Source organism: Varroa destructor, unplaced genomic scaffold (assembly GCF_002443255.2).
Source record: "Varroa destructor unplaced genomic scaffold, Vdes_3.0 BEIS01000006.1, whole genome shotgun sequence".
Classification (NCBI taxonomy): Eukaryota; Metazoa; Arthropoda; class Arachnida; order Mesostigmata; family Varroidae; genus Varroa; species Varroa destructor.
In genome coordinates, this window is record NW_019211459.1 from 226,787 (window position 1) to 248,683 (window position 21,897).

The 21,897-nt window shown below is 41.5% G+C and overlaps 1 protein-coding gene across 1 annotated transcript in view; it reads left to right on the plus strand.

Moving 5' to 3' along the window:
* Positions 1 to 21,897, plus strand: part of Fas1 (fasciclin 1 Fas1 domain-containing) — a 112,291-nt gene that overhangs the window by 32,946 nt on the left and 57,448 nt on the right. Inside the window, exon 3 of the mRNA XM_022810718.2 lies at positions 21,642 to 21,770. Coding sequence (XP_022666453.1) covers positions 21,642 to 21,770 — 129 coding nt within the window. The remainder of the gene's footprint in view (positions 1 to 21,641; positions 21,771 to 21,897) is intronic.

A 21,897-nucleotide genomic window follows, 5' to 3' on the forward strand; every position in this document is an offset into this window, starting at 1 on the left:
TCAAATCTGTGAAGTCTTTCCTGTGCTAGAGTAATTATGGCGGCGTTGGCGTGTAGCTTTGCACGATAAGCCCACGACGCTTTTGTTTTGCGAGTGATGTTGCATTATTCTACAACATTTACTGGAAGTTTCTACACAAAGGTTCACTGAATAAAACAAACTAATGAAGCCTTCATACAAAAATGTAATTTTTATTACAGAGGCGGTTTGTGACGACAGGCGCTGTCATCTCCGTCTGGCCTATAATACAGTTCACTTTGCTACAGAAGATGGTGGAACAATATCTATCTTGCTTTATCATGACTTAGCGAGCATCGTTTCGGCTTCAACGTCGACGACTTCAACGACAAATTTTTCATCCTATACGAATTTGTGAGGGCTGCGCGGTAACAATATGTATCATCATGCTCTAATATTGAATTCGCTTCATTAGAACGAACAAAAATAGCCATAGGTGAGCTCAGTAGTTAGCGGTAGTCAGAAGAGGTTAGCGGAGTACTTACCGCAACCTACGATACCCCAACGGAAGTCTGTAGCAGTCTTCTAGTTTTATTTTGTGTCAAACATTTTTGCCCCAAAACACTTGTGTAGCCTGTACAATAGCCAAATCATATTAATCGCTAAAATACGACATTCTGCGTTAGGGTTGGCGATAATCTGAAATCAAAATCCGGACCTATTTCTAAACAAACAGACGAAACTTATCAACGAAAAACTACTACTTCGAGTATGAGAAATATACGTGGTGATAACACAGCCGAACCAGAATTTCACTATTAAACGCTTGGCGATCTTATGCCATAAACAGAGATACTGGGTATAGGCGTGTTGGCTTTCGGATGAGTTAATACAATGGCCTAAAAGTTCAGCTGAACGGCTGAAGCATGGCATAATACGTTTAGATACAGCCACTACCGATGATGGAGTTCAGTGATGTGGCTTATAATATAATGTAAACATCCTCAGAAGGCAAAGAGTAGCAGGATTTCGTTTGCAAATGGTCACCGACCAGAGTAACTTGGACGTAAGTTTCTAACGGATGTTCAAATACTGCTGACCAAACGATTTGTCGCACCCAAATGAAATCTAATCGGCTGATTCTATCGGAGCATCAAATATACTAACTCACAGCCTGACCCACAATATTGGCCATTATCGGTACTACTTTAAATGCACGCATATTTGAGCTTATCTCGTTCTTTGTCATAGACGGTATATCTATTTAGCACGACAGGATAGAGAATACATGGATCTCAAAAATTATTTGCCCTACACAACGGTGGGCGAAATGCGCATATCTCATATCGTCGACATTTCCAGCAAAGCTTCCTTTTATCTTTGGAAACACTGGGCACGCACATTGTGGTGATATCGCTCCTGATAGTTGGAGTAGGGCCTGCAAACTCTAATCCGTAATCCACGAAACAAGCTTTGCTTTCATATAGTATTCTCGACATTAGTTAATGAAAAACATTACCTAAACGGACAAATAAAAAATGTGACATGTTTCCAAGAAGTACATTTACCTCCTTTTATGTTGCAAAAGCCACTCAGCTGGACTACAATGGCTTCGTCGATTTTCTAAACCTCTCTGAGACTGCCTAAGCGAGGTAGCGAAACTGTTAAAAGCTACGGCCACAGAATAAAACCATGCTTGGCTAACTTGTATTACGCGACTACGCGACATAATTTTATGGATAAAGTTACTTCGAGTATGGATACTCTTGTACTTTAACACGGAATATTGTTTTTATACCGTATTTGATAATACTCAGGAAATTTACTAAGTTACCGAAGTTCGTAACTCTGAGATGCGTATGTAAATGTCGAAAGTGTCGTTTTGTTCTGCATATATATAACAAGTGATGATGTCTTCGAGTTGCTTGTAGAGCCGCTACTATTGCTATAGTAATCTTCGAAGATAGTGCTGTTTTTTTCACTACACAGTATCCAAAGATGTGCCCCCCGAGTTAAATTCGTATTTATATGTACTTAGCCTATTTCAGCTATTACGGCTTTATCGTATGCTAGTAATAATTTTAATCATAAGCCTCGATGCAATCATTTGCTGTAGAAGCTCGCATGTCTTCGGATGATTATGAGTATATATATATATATGCTTCGTGCTCTTGTGCCAGTCTTTGGGGATGTCCTGGTATCACATTGCTGTGAAGTCATACTGACATTGATCCGCTATAACTTCTGACGCTGCTATGGCTGTCCGTTCGCAGATCGGGTATCCCAGAACTGACGATATATTCTCAGAAAGTCGGTCGGGAAAAACAAAAGGTATTGGCTTCATCATAGATTTAGCAGAAATGTAGCAAATAGTTTATATAAGCGAGTGTGGTTTTATGTGAGTCTATATACGATGGGGTAACTCTATACGTTTTTTCGATAGATCTAGAGTATCTGACCAAGGATTCGAAGAACAGATTGCCTGCGGGCCAAAAGTATACTTCCGTTTAATTACTCCTACTTATATGTCACAAACCAAATATGTATTTCTTCGAATTATTGGACTACCCGAAAGCTCAGAGAAACAGATTTATAGTTTTTATAGTGGCCTGCTTTCTTTTAGTTTTCAAAACGACTGGACTAGGGATCAATACGAATTCAGTACCAATAAAGAGTCAAGTACTCGGAAATGCCGATACTTTTGAATTGAATTTTATTAATCAGTAGGCACGCTCGTTTCGAGAAATTGCCATCTACTTAATCAGCGTGTTGGCGTCTCTCGGGAAATTAATTTCCCGTTTAAGAAATATTTAGATGGTGCCATCACTGAATACGATCCAGTGTTTACCAAAACGTACATTATGTGCTGTTGTTAAGCTAGTACGGAAATGTTGATATCCACCATCGATAGAAAACAAAATTCCAAATCATCTACGCTCGTGCGATCCTCGCCTTTTCCACCAAATTATCCTGTTTTTCCAACTCCAGTTTATCACTTGCCCAGTATAATAAGCAGTCCGTCCCTTCATTTGCATCCTTCTTGTACATTTTGCCCGGCGCTCACCGCGCTTCATGTATTTGCCCTCTTCTACCTTATATGCTGAAAGCAATGCCTAATCGCTTTATGTTTAACAACTGATGTGAAAGCCAAACATTTGTTCGGACCTCTAGTACCTACCTGTATGTTGACGTTTACCTACCAAACGTCCTGGAACATTTTGGAACCATTAAACACGAACCACTTGATGATGCATCAGTGGCTTCTACTATTACGCTTCTTGGTTCTAAATGTTTTAAGTTCATTGCTGTTAGGGCTTTCATCAGACCGGCTGGCTCCCAGGTCGGACCGAAGTGTGTCTACGCTCGGATAGGACCCGTCCGGTTATGACGAACCGGATTATTATCTACTGTTTCGAACCTATCCGATACTCTCGACGAGGAGAAAAACACGTTACACTCACGCATTCGCATAAGCTTGTAAAGGAAGCCAACGAATGAAGGAGGCCAGAGCCTTCCTCCTCGATAGAAATAGGCGGCATATAAGCATGCTTTATTTACGTGTGAATACTATGATGTACAAGATGATTGATGATGCAGTTGGCGGTTTGATGGCTTATCGAATTATCAATTTTTTACTGTTTGCATGGTAAAAAGTGTATGGCCATATTTTCACAAAGGAATCCAGTTCCAGATAAAATAATATCTATTTTGTGAAATAGTTCCCTCGATCTTCGAAAAGATTACAGCTCGACTGTATTTCTAGCTGCTGCCCCAACGGAGGCATCAGTCCCGCTTACCTCAGTTCCCCCCTACTTTCCCGTACGTTACTTCTTCTCGTGTTTCATTATCTCCTTCACTTTAATAGGTCGTATTGAAGAATTGTCTATTGTTTTATAGTACATGTCAATATACCTTACATAATAGACCAATATGGGAACTTAATTTGGTAAATTTACTAATGGGTAGCTTTTGGCTATGCCAGTCCCTATTGTCGACGAAGCTGTGCTGTTTCGCACGATGAGCTGACACATAGAACACCAGCACGCTTTGTAGAACTTCTTCAGACCACCGTTCCGGTCCGAGTGACGACCGTGACGAAGAGGGATGGTCGAGCCACTTCATTACCAGGTAGTACCAACTAATCATAAACGCTTTGATCCAATTGATGCACAGTATCAGCCAAAAGTTCCTGAAATCGTCATAAGAAATGGCTTATTACGCATCCATAGTAATAATAGAACGAGAGATATCGTAATAGCGTCTTAGCGTTTTTGGAATTTGGATAGCGCTACCAACTCCCTATGACGCGCTACGGTTTATATGGGCACACCTCCTAAGATTTCACTCCTAAGATGAGGCGTCACTGCATCTCGTTGGACCGAGCTAAATGTGGTCTACTTATGAAGTTTTAATAAATTCTGCCGTTTATAAGTCACTTAGAAAGCTATGCGGAGGCAGACTGAAACAAATCGTATCGAAAGCTTGAAATCTAACATAATACCTAATTTATATTACATCAATCTATTTGGGGGTCTAACGTTTGGATTAGCACGGGCTAGACTCGTCGGCAGAAATGGTCATCTCGCAGCAGTCAACACTGAACTCAGTCTGAAGAGATAACTTCATTCGTGTCTTCGCTCGATCAGTTCGTTTGCCATTGACGGCCTTGTTCGTATTGGTGCTAGTAAATCATTGGCGCAAGTCACCTGGTTCACCAAAATATCATATATATATATATATATATATATATATATATATATATATATATAGGAAGTCTGTGTCTATACAGACTTCCTAAAGCCGATATGATAAACGTATCTGCTAAAAACACGTAAAGATCGAGCAGGAAAAAGTGATGTTCACTCAAATCGGTCCTGTGTTTTTACCTGCCTTAAGAATGGGGCTTGGCTTGGGGGCAGTCCTTCTAAAAGTATCGTTACGATAGCGTTTTGTGTTCAAAGAACAAATTGTTATTGAGCTTGTGAACGTATTCTGGCTACGTCTACCATTAAGCTGAGCATACGCAGGCTTTTTGAAGCCAGTTGGTCAAATGATAGCAGAAAGCCGTAGGGAAAGTCTGCTTCTGAGATAAATATGTAACAAAAAGAAGTTCCCTTCACATAGGGGACCGTACGTTCACGTGTTGTTAAGTGCCGCCAAAGAAATTGTTAGAATATATATATGTATATATATGAATCATGCTTTCAATTTACGTAGGTTCATTAGAGACTGGTTAAAGGTGCGCCCGAACCTACAAAGGGGAACTGCTGTAGTTGGTGAATAATGTAGCTATAAAAAAAAATTCCACTGAATTAATAATTGCGTCGTAGTGTGACTGGCCGACAACCACAGAATTACAAATATCTTGAGATGAAATGCAACGGCGGGAGATTTTGTAAGAAGTTTCTAATCAAAATAATACATGGGTCTGATCGAACAGTAACAAGGTTAGCCGTGTGCGAGGAATTCTCAAACGAGAACGACGACCATCTGTGCAAGAAGAGGCTCGAGGAAACTGAGAGCGTCGAAGGCTCGACGAATATGATCTTCACGGAAGTAGAATTGTTCGATGATGCCAGCAATCTTTAAACTCCCCTGCGAAACTATGGCAGGGCTATCTTGTTAAGACTGACTGAAGACCAATGTTGCAAGTTTCGTTCTCTTTGGAACAAAATCAAAAGGTTATTCTAGTGCTTCACGCCGAACTTCTACTATGTCCCCGTCGTAACGATATGTATGTGCTAATCGAGTATTCCATCTTGCCATCTTATTTTGTTATTCTAGTATCTAATCAGCTTGATATCGGTACTGAGCCAGGTAGCCAACGTCTTGGTCTTATTCAGTCTATTCGTAAGTCCGCTATCCTCAAATCCGGCATCGGCAAAAGTACATGCCAGGTCCACAGTCTGCCACAATCCAGGTGTGTATATATATATATATATATATATATATATAAAGCTTTACGCAATCGGTAAACAATACACGGCTGGCTTTTGTCGCAGACCGGTAGGTTTGCGTCTTTAGAAAATAGTTATTCTACTAAAATGTACCCTTTCAAGGAGAGCTACTACAATGAAATTATCATTGAAACAAAGCTATGGCAATAGCTTCGGAAAGGTGCATCTTTCGTATAGCAAATAATAACCCAATATTTTGTAGAAAAACCATTTGTTGCCGTGCAGTTTTTACATAAAAGAGAGCATTATTTTACTTGCGTTGATATACCATGCCACAGTCAACAGACCGAGGAAAATTTTTCCTTGCCGAATCTTTCAGTCAAGGCTTTACGTTGGTCAAATAGACTTTGAGTCTATTGACGCGAGGCCGCTTCCTGAGGCGTCGATAACGAAAAACCGGTAATGTTCGTTAGCTGTGCAATGCGTTCCCATGATTTATCCTGCTCAACAAAGTTTCGTGCGGGAAATTTCCGCCTGTTCTACTTCGCTAGATAGAGACACACGAGCGCAAGATGTCTTCCAAAAGAAAATTCGTAGTGGCCATCAACGTTGCCACAGCGTCCACTGTGGTTTACCGCCAGAGACGCGGCCGCAGTTGCAGGTGGAACAGCATAGAGTGCAACACTGAGGGGAACGACGAGACCTATCGTTGACGATCATCGACGAGAGCGTTTGCGGTGGGATACGATGTCGTACGCAAGAATCGGTCCTACTCTAAATGACAGCTCGTATGTTTACCGAATTTCTGACGACTCCGTCGCAGTCGGGTCACTTTCTTATTTTTGCCGGTGCCTTCATTTTCATAATTTAATCAAACATTATTTACTCTTTACCGATTTCTCCTTGAGTGTGTTTTTAGGCGCAGATAATCAGGACCACCATCCGAATCATTGTCGGCACAGAGAGTCACATCATACCTACAATCATAGAAGAGGAAAAGAAGTGACGTCCTTTATTGAACGGATCATGCATGTTGAGATGGCCAGAATTCGGTGACGTGTGCCATTCACCAATTCATTTTCTATCATTTCCTGTGCGGCCTGCAGTACTGTCACCGAGTGGGCTGCAATGACATCGTGCCGCGTTTTTCGACCATCACTGACAGCGGGAATAGTGGCAGCCGCGATGCGGACATCCAAGAATACGATGTTACCGCTTTGTTTGCTGGTGTCATGATGACCAGAAAGGAGCACCGTTCAGTAGTTACTCGACATCGTCTTCTTTTTATCTTCATCATTTGGTACTTTTTCCCGCACCTTCTGTACTTGAGTTTTGACTTTTCAAGCAAAAAGAAGCAGTCTAGTCTGAGCGGACCGCGGAATAATACCGAATATTTTTGCCGATTGCCGAGGATACTGATAGTAGAATTTGGATCAATATCTCTTTCGTCATCCTCAACGCCGTCACCAGACTCGTCATTGTTACCATTTTTCAACGGGATAGAGGCAGTTCGGCGACTGTTATGGTGCGTGCAACGAATTAGATTTAAGCTGTTTGAGAGTATCGGCCGTTGTTGGTACGTCGCCTATTTTGAAAACAAACCATGTCGATCGGCCATGATCAGACGCTATTTGGCATCAGCGACATTAGCAGGTAGCCAGTGATAGCCAAACAGATCATTTTTAGCGGGACGATTTTGAACGCTGCGTGGTCAGTACATTATGCATCGATGCTGCTTTTTTCTAGTCTGATTTCTGCTTGTTGTCCAGACAACCCCCACAAGGTAACCGTGAGTTGTCGACGAGTGCGCCTCGCCTTGGTACTTCTTCCCATTTCGTTGCTCTCAGTAGCCAGCGAATGAGTAACTCAATGAGTTTCGTCGACTTCAACTACGATAGCAGCGGAAGCTGTTGTTAACTATCGCTACTGCCCCCATCGTTTATGCTGTTGCCCTGATGATGATGATGATGATACAGCGCAAACAGATGACTTAATTGCAGCCACTTGTGAAAACTAGATAAATTCTGACCGCAAGGAGCGATACTTTAATAAGCAGTGAGCGAAAGCATTGGCTGAAAGTCTATTGAAAAGTCAGCCAATGCTTTCGCTTAGACGGAAGCTTGAACTAGTACTGTATTTCTATTCAATTGGCTTTCTTCTTCCATATCTATTTGTCTGTCATGTCTTCGTGCTGCCGCCGCCGCCGCCGCCGCCGTTCGCTGGCGCCAGAATTCGACGAACAACGGTCCTAAACAGTCCATTAACTGGTAGTCCATTGGGATACACTAACATTAACAACGGTAGCAGTGATGACGAAACAGCAAAGGATAGAATATCCGCCGTAGTAACATAGGCTAGAAGTTGGTCCACTAGTTTAGACGGCACTTGTCCAATAAAATCCAGTAGAATAGGCAGGACGCACCGAGCCTGTTCTGTGCCAAATAGGTGCTTCGACTTTTACACACAGTGCTGCCATTAATGATTACTTCAAATGGCTGACTCCTAGAACAGTACGAAGTGTATCTATGCCCGGTTTTGAACCTAGGCGTGGGTGCCTAGATTTGGCTTCATAAATGATAGTGTTTATTAAATAGTTCAGTAATTAACAGTTGCGTATTTTAACATCTCAGTAGTACGTTTGCGATTTGTCTACGGTACGGTCAATTCGTTCGAGCACAGGCGCTCGATGTTTCAAATAGCACCAAGTTTCGTTGGAACGAAAAATAGCAGAATAGACAGTGTCTAGATTTAATTTGTATTGCTATCAGTATTAATGTTGGTACACAGTCTGTCTTAAGTAGATCTTTAATCAAATAGCAAGAAGGAAACGGTGCGTCGAAGTAATAATACTAGCCCACGTCCAGAAACAGAAAAACGTATCAACTTAATATGGGCTTCCGCAGTCAAAAAGGCTGGCTCAAGAACCGCAACAGGACCATGGCGAGACCTTAACTGAGCCTCGAACAAAAAAGAAACAATATGGAAATTTAAAAGTATATTATAAATTTTATAAGTTCTCCGTACAGTTTCAAACAAGAACAGAAGATATCGGCTCAACTTAATCAGTTCGACTGAGTTATGATTTTTCGTATAAGAAACAGCTGAAAAAATCAGAATCAACTTATTCGACTTACCAATAACTTTAGTCCTGAGGCATACTGGGCCCGCGATACGAATATACTTCCTCGCGCTCGAAAAATTATTTGAAAAAAAAAAAGGCTTTTTTCGATGTGAAAAAGATGCTGTAGTGTAGCTATGCACAGGAACCCCTATGTTACAAGGATATTATTGAAAGGGTTGCACCATTAACTGACCACATAAAGTTCAGTTCTATTTATATATCCGTACATGCTGTTCGCATAAGGACATTTAAGTAGACCCCCGTTACTTGACGCTCATGTCACAGTTTATCAGTTTAGTAATGTAGCTATCCCTGGGAACTGTTAGGACCAAAAAAAGCTGAAAAAATTATCGCTGTGAAAGAGTCGTCCCGTTCGTAGGAACAAGAAAAGGCAAGACATTTAGATACGGTGAGGTATGACGAGTTTGTGCAAATGCTAAATAATCTTTCCGCAATAGTTTCAGCTTCTTCAACTCAACTAACCTAATTTACGATATTATCTACTTCTTATCTAAATGCTGCAAAGAAAAAAAAAAAAAAAAAACAGGATCTTTGCTGTTACTGTAGGTTGCTTAAGACGCCAATTTCAAAGACCACTTTTTGGTGATTTTTTTTCTTTTACACATTTACATAATGTGCTAAATTTTTGACGCTGGCCGTTTCCAGGGATCGTTTATTGAATTATAGGCAAGTTGTCGTACAATGCAAACTTCTCCTCTTATAGCGGCCTACTAACGGTGGCCGTGATCAATGCTACGACCTGAGACTGTTTTGTTTCACCGCTTTTACTTTGTATACGCTGAAGAGATAATTGTAGTACTTTCAAAAACAGCTAACAAGATAAGGAAGCGACACAGATGAATAATAATATTATTAAAGACATCTGCGGGTCTAAGTTTGACCCGCGGCTGCTGTACTCGACAGCGGTCAAGTAGGTTGACAGGAAGCGCTTTATGCACTACTATAGAACTTATTGTTCAAACTCGATCTACACAATAACCACTACGACACCAACATTTAACTAAGAGAAAACAGATCCTGGAAGCTAATAGGGCAAAGTGTCGTAAAACCGCTAGGCTCTGAACCAGAGCTAAGGCCAATAGGGAAAACTTCATTAACATCAAGTTTTCTGTGCGGGTCCAGTAAGTTGAAGTCGCTAGGCCTTTCTGATTACGCCCGCCACGCGCTCCGATCTCGAGACTCAGCGCTCAACATCGGCGGAGAGCAGTGGGATCATGCTGCTTGCAAAAGATTTGTTAGCTACACTCCGCCATATGTTTAGTCTAGCAACATGGGAGGCTGCCAAAAGCGCTTTACAGCAGGAGGCTCCACAGGGTCGAAGTTTTCCTCCAGAGGATTCTAAGGGAAGGGCCACAGCTAGTAGTAAGAGGAAAACTTCGTTGGCCATTGATGTGGCCGTCTTTCAAAGTTCCAAACCGCCGATAATTATCTAAAGTTCATACACTGTGTCGAAAACAGAGTTAGGCCCCGATCAGTCAGCTCCAATGCTTACGTTTCCTTTCGTTGCTTTTCTCCTATATTTGTAAACAAGCATGGCCTGTCGGCCAGACTATCAAACAATCAGCTCAGTGATCCGGAATTTCGCGAAACAGATCGACTTGTGTGCGGGCTGTGCGAGGACATTTTTGGCTTACATTGTTTTTGTGTAGTGCAAATTAAACTTCCTGGGCCAAACTAATAGCCGCCTTAATAGGTCCGACTAAAGATCGTGCTTTAATCACTCGGCGATAACGCAGCTGTTTGTTAATCAGCAACGGACAACGTCTATCCAAGGCTTCATCTATCTCTAGGATCGAAAAGAACGATCTGGATCAGCTCCGGAAAAATGATCACGCCAGAAAGACAACAATAATCATTGCTATAATAATAGTTATTATTATAATATGACGCCATCTTAGTTGTACGAAAGGGCAAACGTACATAAGTTCTACTTTATCTATGCTTTAAACAAATGTTTGTTAAAACGCTTTAGACAGAAGCAATGCTAAGTTACCTTGAACGTTCGGAACCGGACCCGTTCTAACGGATGCCGTTTTTCCGTGCGGCTTATTTTGACTATTTTTAAGTCTTTCAAGTGTCTACCCCCCCCCCACCCCTTCCCACCTCTGCGATTATGCGTATCAATGTTGATGCTTCGGATCTTTTTCAACTCTCCTAAATATAAAGCGGGCATCTAAATACGATTTCATTCAAAATGATTCTATTCTTTACCTCTGAAGTCTGATAACCAGTTATAAACAGGCGGAGAGCAGACTTTATTTCAGCTATGTGCCCTGATGTAACGTTTATCTTATAGTGGTAAATATGCAAATATCCTGGTGAAGATATCGGTGCTCCGTCACGAATATAAGCTACTAACAAAAATAAATGGAGTGCTGTTTTTTTCCAGCTGTAGTGCGACAGAAATAAATATACACACATATTGTCTATTGATATTAGAAGTTTTGGCTTTCGGTAGATTTTCACTGACAACGAGGCCGCCAACTTACCGCACTGCTCGGGTCTATCGAATATAACTAATTTTTTACACTCCACCCATTCAACAAAGAGTTACAAGTGACTTTTTATTCAGGCCACCTATATTTATTAGTGTTTGGATTGATGATGATGCAAATGGTCCGAGAACGTTTTGAGGACTGCTGTATTGTGCACTTTCTTCTTCGCTCCATAATGATGCAGTCGATACATATAGACAAGAGAAGACCTCTTTTCCATGATATACTCTGTGTCTTTACTGTGTTTGAGATTTCTGATCGACCCCTTCATTGGGGGTCCGTCAGTCATGCCGCGAGGTACTCCTGGCTGTCGATTCTGTTGGCTAACCGATAACTGGCATCACTAGGCCAAGACTAGTGCCACAGGGCGCTCTTTTAAATTCTACTATCTGAACAACAATGGCCCATAGTGAAAGCTTAGCAAAGGGGGATTTTGATCGAACGCGTCGTACAAGGCCGAGAGCTGATGTTCTGTGACGCATGCGCTTCTAGTAGTTTCATGTTAGGGTGGAACTGGGTGTCTTTGGTCACGGTGAGTATTTCGACCATGACAAGGACAAAAGGAGCGACATTGGCTTGAAGGAAAGAGCGAGGATCCGCGAGAGAGAATCAAAGGGGAAGGGGGTCGAAAGTCGGTGCTTGTTTGTTTGAGGGTCAATTTCCGCCGTGCATAATAGCTAATGACTTTGATTTGTATATATTTGAGAAAAGCAATTTTACTGTTGTTGTTAAATCTATGTTTGTATAGTCAGAATGAAGATTTTAATATTATAATAATAATAATACACCTGAACCAATGCGTATAGCCGTGTTAATTTTTGTCGCCAGAACTGACCAGCTTCACATGCGCTTCGAAATGAAGGGTGCGTCAGAAGGCGCACCTTTCATTTCGAGGCATAACCTCTGCTAAGTTTGCGAAGGGTGATGACTGGTAACTTATGTGCTAGACAAACATCACGAGAACTTTTTCACGAGTAAATAAAGAAACAGGTTACACTGGGAAATGGCTGTTAACTGTCGTTTGCTGAAGCGAGTCTTAGTCAATTCCTACAATTCAACGAAGGGAACTCCTGCCAGCGGACGAAACCCAGTGCATCCTATAGCCGAGTAACAAATTCGTCATGGCCAATAACAGTGCGACGTTTTCGGAATTCGGGCGAAAATCAGATATCCAGTTTCTACGCACTGAACAAAACCCAACGAGATTGCAACCCTCCTGGGTCTCTCCCAGTCGACGACGTGATGCATCACATATGAGTGCGCGGTTGCGGTGAGGAGTATACCGATAAATCTACGACAAAAAAAAAGAATAGTGCAGACTGTAAGGCTAACCGATGTCCAAAGACGGAACTTCTAATAAGCGTTTTGTTTCGATTAGGACCTTAGTGAAAAAATTGGATGTCAGTGAGTGTACGGATATCACGGATCGTTCACGGACACCTTTAACACTTGCTGTATGTCATAAAGGATGCTTTCCGAGGATAATAAACCTAAGAAATTTGGCCGATATTGTTTGCTACTGAATTCCGAAGCAGCAGGTCAAATTTTTTTGACCCTTGACGATACATTGTTTAGCCGAAATTTATTAGATACATTAGAAATTTATCATTTGGTACAAAATTTAATTGCTGCTAGCTAGCTAGCTGGCTGGCTGGCTGGCTCATGATCCAGAAGATTTGCCTATTGCGGGCCAAAGCAAACAGGTCTATATTCTGTTCCGGGTGTGACACCTAGTGTAGAAAACCTTTTGCCATCACATTTCATCCAGACGAGCGAGTTTTTATTTTTTTTTTTTCATCTGTATCTTCTATAAAATGTTGCGTAACTGTCGTTAGCTGTAGTGTCTGAAGGAAGACCATATATATTCCAACAGAATGCTCGATCGGCTCATGGAAGCCGATTAGTGCAAACTGAAAAATTGGTTACAAACATACCCTGAGACGAGCATATATGACAGCCTAATTTTGAATCAATTGGACAACCTTTTATGGAGCATTATTAAGCGGGAGTGACATGATTATATTGACTTCTCAAGAAGGCATTCGCAGAATTGCAACGGGAACATTTAAAGCGAGCCTATGAGCCATTTAGGACCCGATTTTAAGCCTAAAGCGGCAGTAAATAATGGTTATAATCAATGGGCATGTTCGTCAAAAATTACATTTTCTAGCATACGTAAAAATGTTGAACCCAATTTTTCTTTATTTAGGTACAGGTTTAGAAAGGCATACGAAAAAGCTCCAACCTAAATTAAATGTTGAACGCTGTGCATGGTACACGATTAACTAGGGGTCGAGCATCAACTCCCCTGCTCATCGACACTCCTGTTCGAACAGCAGGGGGCTCGAACTGTCTAGGATGCCGGGGGAGGGGTGGGGTCATTTTCTGCGTCACCGAACCAGACAGACAGACAGACAGAAAAAACGAGAAGCAATGCGAGACATAAACTTCGCTGTTTAAGGTTGATCGGAAGCGAAAGAATCAAAGGAAGTACGAGGATTGACGAAAAGATTTTTTATAGCACCAGCTAAAATTTCCCCATGTCATTGTCATTTTTCTTCTGATGCGAAAGCAAACGCGCTTAACTGCTTTTCGCTGAGTCGGATCGTTGTGAATAGAAAATGATGAGGTGTAACAAATAGACAAATTTGGTGCTGGCTTAAGGGAACTACGCTACGAGCTAGATAGCGGGCTAGCGTTGCTGGCTAGCGAACTAAACATCGTACTGGTAGTTGTTGCTCGGTCATCAGTCATTTTCTCTCCTAATGTTTACCTTCATCGCAGAGCTGCAGTTGAGGTTCAGACCTGAAAGCAGCTCAAGTTCTTCACTAAATGAGACGAATTAATAAACATGTGCGTAATAGAAAAGTGATTCAGCCGAAAGCGTGCAGCGTGAGGCTTAGGAAAGCTTTCACGTAATAATGATGAGACATCATTCATTATTATATTTGGCTGTCGGAAAGGTGTTAGGCCTTTTTATCTAGGTTGATTCAGGGTTACATGTCTCAGGGAATATGAATGGTGTCGGGTCGGCGTCGGTCTCATTTGAAAGCCGAAATTTAGGCGAAGGAGATTAGTAGTAAGCAGCCGCATGTGGGTCGGAGTGCCTTTATTAAGGCTTGGGATAGAGCACTTTCATTTACAGTTCTCTTAATGCACAAATGTTACCCGGATCGATAAAAAAATAAGCTCGTAATATCGCCGAAGAGCTAAATAGGGACCACTGGATATCTGAAAAATTATTTGAAGAAAGCAGGCTAAAAAAACGTGCGACGTTTTGGCGCCGCATCGACTGACACAAAAGATTGTTTTCTTCGATCGTAGTTCTATTTGGCAGGTTCAATAGAGATGTAATGGAACCGAGTGATTTTTCCACAGCTTGATTACGGGCGATGAAAAATGGATCACATACAACAATAATGTGTGGAACATATCATGACCACCAAAACAAGGAAAAGCTCCACAATCTGTCGACTCAACGAAGCTGATGCCATAGGTTTGCTGGGATTGGAACGACGTCGTGCATTATGACCTGTTGCTATTGCCTTGAGAGCACGCCTGATTCGGATCCTGACTGTCAACAACTAATAAGATGACAACAAACCATTGAAAAGAACTGGAACTTCTTCCCGTACAACAAAGCTTTAGTTACCCGGCAAAAATTGAGAGAACTTGAATGGGAAATTTATTTGCGTACGTCGTATAGCTTAGATCTTGGCACCATCCGATTATCGCCTCTTTCGGTCTCTGCAGAACCCCTCCCTCAATGGCGTTGACTTAATTTTAATAGAAGTATGCAGAAATAACGTGTTCCAGTCTTTTTTTTGCCTAAAAACCACAGAATTTCCCCCAGTGATAGCGTTATGTGGTTACCAGAACAATTGCGAGAAGTCATCTATCAAAATGACGCTGTTTAGTTTAGCGATATTATAGATGATTCCCTTAATTTTGGCTTAAAGCGGTCAACCTTTTTAACAACCCAATATATATATATATATATATAATATATTAGTGGGTATATGATAGCAAAAGATATGTGTATATCTTTCCCTGTTGTGTTTGGTCAAGTATTTCGACCCCCTGGCGTGCTGACTGAAAATTTTGACCACTTATATCTCTGGCCGGGCCGGCATGCGCCGTCGTTGAGTGCGTCTATAATTGACGTAAACGTCAGTCGTCTGTCTTCTAAGTCTAGCCAACCCATTATAGAATTACGATAGAGAATGTCTCTGCCTGACTGTGGATATGTGACTAATTCATCCATCAAGTAATACGTTAGAGAACATTCCAGGAGTCAAAAGAATACTGTCGGTCTTTTGCCTAGTCGTCGATAACAGTCGCACGTAAAAAATATATATATAATTTATATAATAACGAATAGTAACATATATATAATCGATATTATTTATTTTACGATTAGGCAAGCATTATCCCTTCGGTCCTTAGGTTGTTCCGTAACGTATCTCCTGCTGGATGAGATAATCGCGTATCCACAGTTAAGCAGACGCATTTTCTATTGTAACTCTGTAATGGGTCGGCCGGCCTTAGAAGACAGATGATTGATTTGTACATTAGTTGTAGGCGGCAGCCCGGCCAAAAAGGTAAGTGATCGAAATTCTCAATTAACGCGCCACGGGTTCGTAAAACAACAAATCCTTGGCCAAATATAACAGTAAAAGATATTTATAAGACAAACGTAGATTCATTTGTTTGGAAAGCTGATCCGAGAAAAGCCGTTTTAAGTGTATATACCTAATAGCGTCCGTTATGGTGACAAAAATTTAAGCTATCAGGAACTCTTCTATGCATATTGTCGGGGATGATGCGGATGAGCCGTATCTTTGACGTCTTATTTTCCCAGAAATTGACAGATGAACCCGCAATACGTTCGACAACTTAGCGACCATCGAACACTTGACTGAATTGATATTAACGTAGGATATGTTAATTAGACTAAATAATAAACTTGTATTGATTGAAGATATTTTAAACACTAGTTCTATTATGGCACATGGCTGTTCCTGCGGGCTGCCAATTGATACCCTCAACCCTCTTGCTAGTTATTATCTTATGGATTTCAGTGAACGTTGTTGTCAAGGGCGTTGCCGTAATTAATAATATGTCTCTCTAGCTTTGTAGACTCAGTCTTTATACAAATCTGACATTTGACCTTTCAAGCCAACCAAATCCTCCGGCTAAGAAGCTATGCACATTATATAATAATAGTTTTGATAAAACGATATCATTATATATCATAAAGTAATACTGCTGCTCATTCTATAATGAGAATGGTAATCGGCTCTACAAAAAAAAAAAAAAAAAAAAAAAAAAAAAAAAAATCATACTTCAATACATATGGATTATGTGAAGAAAACATGTGCTTTTCGTGCATAAATGTTGATTGATGGGCGAGTGCGGTACGATACAAGAACAACTGTTGAAAAGTAACAATGATTTTTAATTATCGAAAAAGACGCTGCACAATGTAGCCGACTCTACCTACGTCGACGCCTCCGCCAGCTAGGTTTGAATAGGTCAGGATAAAATTGTCGTTTTAGAATACTGATGTTACCACTAGCAAGCCGAACCACTTTTAGTATCGTTTCTTTCATTTAATCTACTTCAGTGATCCTCTAGTTCTTTCTATGTCGTTGTCACGATGCCATCCTATTGATGAGGTGTTTTCATTCATCTCATGGGCGTCATACGACGCGTATCACCTAATCTGTCGCTGACCATCGTATACAGGGAAAAATCAAATAGCACTAGAAAAACACGTTTCTGAATCTTTCGCTTTTTCAGGAGGTAACGTCTAACTTTATCGACACGCCTCCATATTGTCATATAAACCATTTCATACGAAGCGCAATAGAGTGGAGCTGTCCGAGATATATTTAGCTAACTGATTAAGGAATCGAAGCAGCGACCTACAGGTGTAGAAGGTCGCAGAAATCGTTGGCCTAACGTACATCAGTGCAGGTACCACAGCTTAAATGCGTATGTTAAGCTTCAGACGAACGAAAATCTTACTATGTCTTGACATACGCAAAGTATTTTCAAAACGTTAAGGAAAGGGGTAAATTTAAACGAGATTAATAAGAGGAAATATATAGGAGAAGGCGAGACAATTAGAAGGAAATTCGTGCTCAACAAGCTATATTCTTGCCTGTGTTAATAGCTTTACGTGTCCGAATGTTATTCGACAAGTCATAGCAAAGGCCATAGCATATCTACCTCTAGTGCTCGCCTCCAGATTCAGTAGTTCGGGCCATTCCTATTCGTTGGGGTAAAAGTAGTTGAACAGTGCACAGATCCAGCGTCCTGCCGCATCTAGTAAACGCAGAGAAAATATAGAAACCTAAGTGTTAATTAGCGGGACCCGACAAACGAAGAACGTGAAGCGCCGTCATCGAAAAGCTAGCCCTATCAGCCGACGCTACTGGATCTGTAAAGCGAGATTCTTCCCTAGCCTTACAACCAACATCCACCACTTTCCAGCGAATATGAACTTTCAGGCGCATACAGGCCACGAACGGAACACAAGCTCGTTCTATCGATTTGTTCGGAGAGTTTACGATGAATGAAAACAACACCGTTACAACGACCTAATATCGTCATAAGCAACGCGTCGGCAGTCTACAAGCGATATTTTCTTAGAAGGTGTTTTGGCAAAAATCTAAAATTTACAAATACTCTGTTCGATTCGGAATGCGCAACGTATAACAACGGTAGTATCAGTTAGCATACGCGACCGGTGAGCCAGCTACGAAGACCGAAGCTATCTTACTGCTTGTAAGTGAAGGGTGCATAATGTGCGCGATGCGTTACGGCGGGTGAGACCCAGAAGTGTAGATAAATGTTCTTTTTTCGAAACACAAACAGCTATGCGTGTACGACGGTAAATGACTGGGACGGCAACGATGTCGCTAAAGCGCACCCGTGACGGCGCACTCGTCAACTGGTAAATTTGAACACGATCTTTCTTTCTCGGGAACGCTGAACCATATAGCGATACGGCAAATTAACATTTGCCAAACTGTTTTCACGTAGATATATACTGTTGACAGTTACTGTGAAACAAATCTGGGCACCTAGCGACTAGTAACACATTAAGGGCAAAGTAATATTTTGTGCATGTGTTCCATATCTGCTTCATAAATACAGAAAGCTATTCGTGCAAGATATTGAGATGAGTTTTCATTAAAACCTGTCGATTTAGGTTTGTCGATAGTGGGCTGTTGGCACCAGCATCGAAATACAAAAACCCGTTGGATATATATATATACAGGGTGCGGGCCATAGTCTGGGCTAGGCTTTGGTGAGCTGTTTGTTACAAAGAGGCTAGCGGACGACAGCTAGTCTTTTCTCCAACAAAGCAACAGTGCGTCCCTTCTGGAATTTCAGTGAAGATCGGTTATCATTTAAAGACGAACCCTTATCGAGGTTCTAAACTTCGATGCTGGACCGCGTCGCAAAATGGTCCCAGAAAAAGGATTTCAACATAGCTAAATTGACGATAAAGAGTGAACAACTAATACTAATCGCTATGGTTCGAATGTGTATATCCGGCTTGTCCTGGTCAGGGCGTTAGTTAGGACATTCGATGTGAGTGAGCGTTCAATCTCGCAAAGACCTACGTCATACGTCGTGACAGATGCTTTTGGAATTTATTAAAAGTAACAGATTTTACGGTTGTCTAGCATTCATGTCTCTCAAGAATGACGGGCCAGTCCTTTTCGATGATTATCGGAAATGATCTTAACTATTAGTTAGATTCCCGCAGAGCTGCAAGGGGACACGTGAAACGAGCTTCTGGGCAGTTTCAGTAGGGACCCGAACCAATGTTACCGCGACGCATAGTGGCTTCATTCGATGAACACGTTCAAATTGTGATCGAAATTTAAATAAAAAAAAATTCAACCTATAGAATAACTTGTATTTCGTATCTATTAACAATAGTATGAGGTTATTATTATCGATATGTTTTTACTTCTACACTATAAAGAGACACAAAGTTCGTCACAGACATCGATAGGGTGCACTAGAACTGCTGGTTTTACTGGCTTTGCCCCGCACAATAGTTGTATGATTAACAACGGTTGTTCTTATGATCTACACAATGGTCATCGTGTGCCGATCACCTGGCACCGCTGTAGAGAAGCGTATGGCTAGAGAAGCTGACATTGAGACACAGATAAAAGGCTGTTGCAGCCTTTCACCGTTGCTGCTGGCGTGATGGCCATCGTATTGCTAACGCCTAATCCAATATGTCATCATTTAGGCTCGTCCTTTGCGGCCGATCCTCCCAGCCGCCCTGGGAGCCAAAGTAGATGCAGCATCGTTGACACCGTCCCTCAGACCTCGCTCCTGTGTCATACCGTACGCGGTATGGTGCAGTACACCTATGTACTACTGTGACATCGTGTATACGACGCCTTACAAATGGATTCGCTTTTGTGAGCACTACGCCGAGTGAACGCCAGCAACTAAATTGCCGCTTGTTAAAGTGACGGTGAAGTCAGTGTCAACTCAAGAATATAATATCGTTCTGTAAAAGTGGGTTATAGTAATTTAGCAACCGACAACTGATACAGGCACCCTTATAGGACTAATGTAGAATAGGGTACCGTCGACAACACATGTGCGTGCATGTTTACATTTTGTTATTTCTAGCCTTCTGACACATCAACATCTCTACTAGTCGCATCCAAAATGCATCTTCTATTTATTCGGTAATACCGCATTGATAATTGCATATATATACATACATACGATATACCAATTATGTGTAGCTGCGCTGTGTGCTAATACCAGCATACCGAAGCCGACACTGTAATTTCCTGGGAAGCCTGCTTCTAGCAACGGACGGTACTTCGAGGGCATAACCTGTACATAACGAGGTCGCTGCAATAGTGGTGCTTGTCCGCAGGTATAATATGGCCTTCGATTTGCTCCCAGACATAAGTACAAAGTGTGTGAACACCTTGATGGATTATCCACCGAGGATGCCTTCGTTGGCAAAGCACTTCCTAGATATTTATGAAACGACCAACCTTGGCTTCGTTACAGCAGGGACCTCTCAGAGGCAATTCACTGAATTATATATATATAGTGAAGGGCCCTTTGAGGCATTTTGAAGCTAAGGGATTCGCTACGCCTTCATTGGTGCAATTCGTCGATGAAAATCAAATAGACCCATTTTTGTAAAGACTACCGGCGAACAGCTTATGAATTGGTATGAATTGGTTGCGCAGTCATACGACTATTTTCAGCTAAGTTCGCTCAATGAAGTTTACCCAAAAATTAGGAGAGTTGGTGCTCTGTAAAGCGAGTAACGGATACGAAGGAAGACGTTTGTTCCGGCCCGATCAATACACAGCCGCAGTGGCATATATGAAATGCACATGATTATTAGTAGTGCCGATAAGTGAGGTCTGTAAGCCAATGTGAAAGAGAAAGGAATGAGTGCTTTCGGGAGATATGCTAAAGCCCAGAGTTAGGTCGAACCGCTACCCGAAAAAGTCCATGCCTTAGTCGATGTGTGGGTTGGTTGGTCGGTCGGTCGGTCGGTCGGTCCATGCGATTACTGCAAATGAAAGAGTCTTGTAGACAACGAAATATTCAGAAAGGCAACACTTCCCGACAACGGTTTCCGTAGGGTCTAGTTATATCGACTACTCAGAGCTATCTATCAAAAAATATTCGAAAACAAGGAAAAGTCATGCCTCTCCACAGCAATACCAGTTATTTTCTCTGTTCTCGTGAAATAGCGTAACGGTAACGTGTCTTCCGAATAGATCCCTGAATAGAACGAATAGATCAAGTAACCCAGGTTCGCGATCGGGCGTAGACACATCGTTTCGAACTGAAAATTAGCCCTCTGTAGAAATACTTAGCGACAGTTTGACTATTCGAAATTATCCACTAGCAAACCTGTAGTAAGATTGAGATAATTAGGATTGGTTGATGCCTTAGGATGCCTTAGAGTGATATATATATATACAACAACCTCTATGATCTATATATAACAACTTAGCAACATAATAGGCTGTATTATAAACACTATGCAATGAACAGGCTAAATGTTACAAAGCAGACGGCGGATAGAGGAGTAACGTCTAACGCGATGTCGCTTGTTGTCCTACGCAGATGAGGAGCAGAACAATACATTCAACATGCTATCTGACAGCGGCGGGCCTTCTGATCGCGCTTTTCGCCGATGTTCGTGCGGATTCCAACATCATTTCGGTTTTATCTCGCGAGAGTGAGCTTACCATAGTAAGTAGCAGCACACATAACATACAATACTGTACATAATAGAATTTACAATAAGGCAAAATGTCGATGTGTTCTATTATTTTTTACAATGAAACCATGAGCATCTTTAAAGGACGTAGCATTTAGC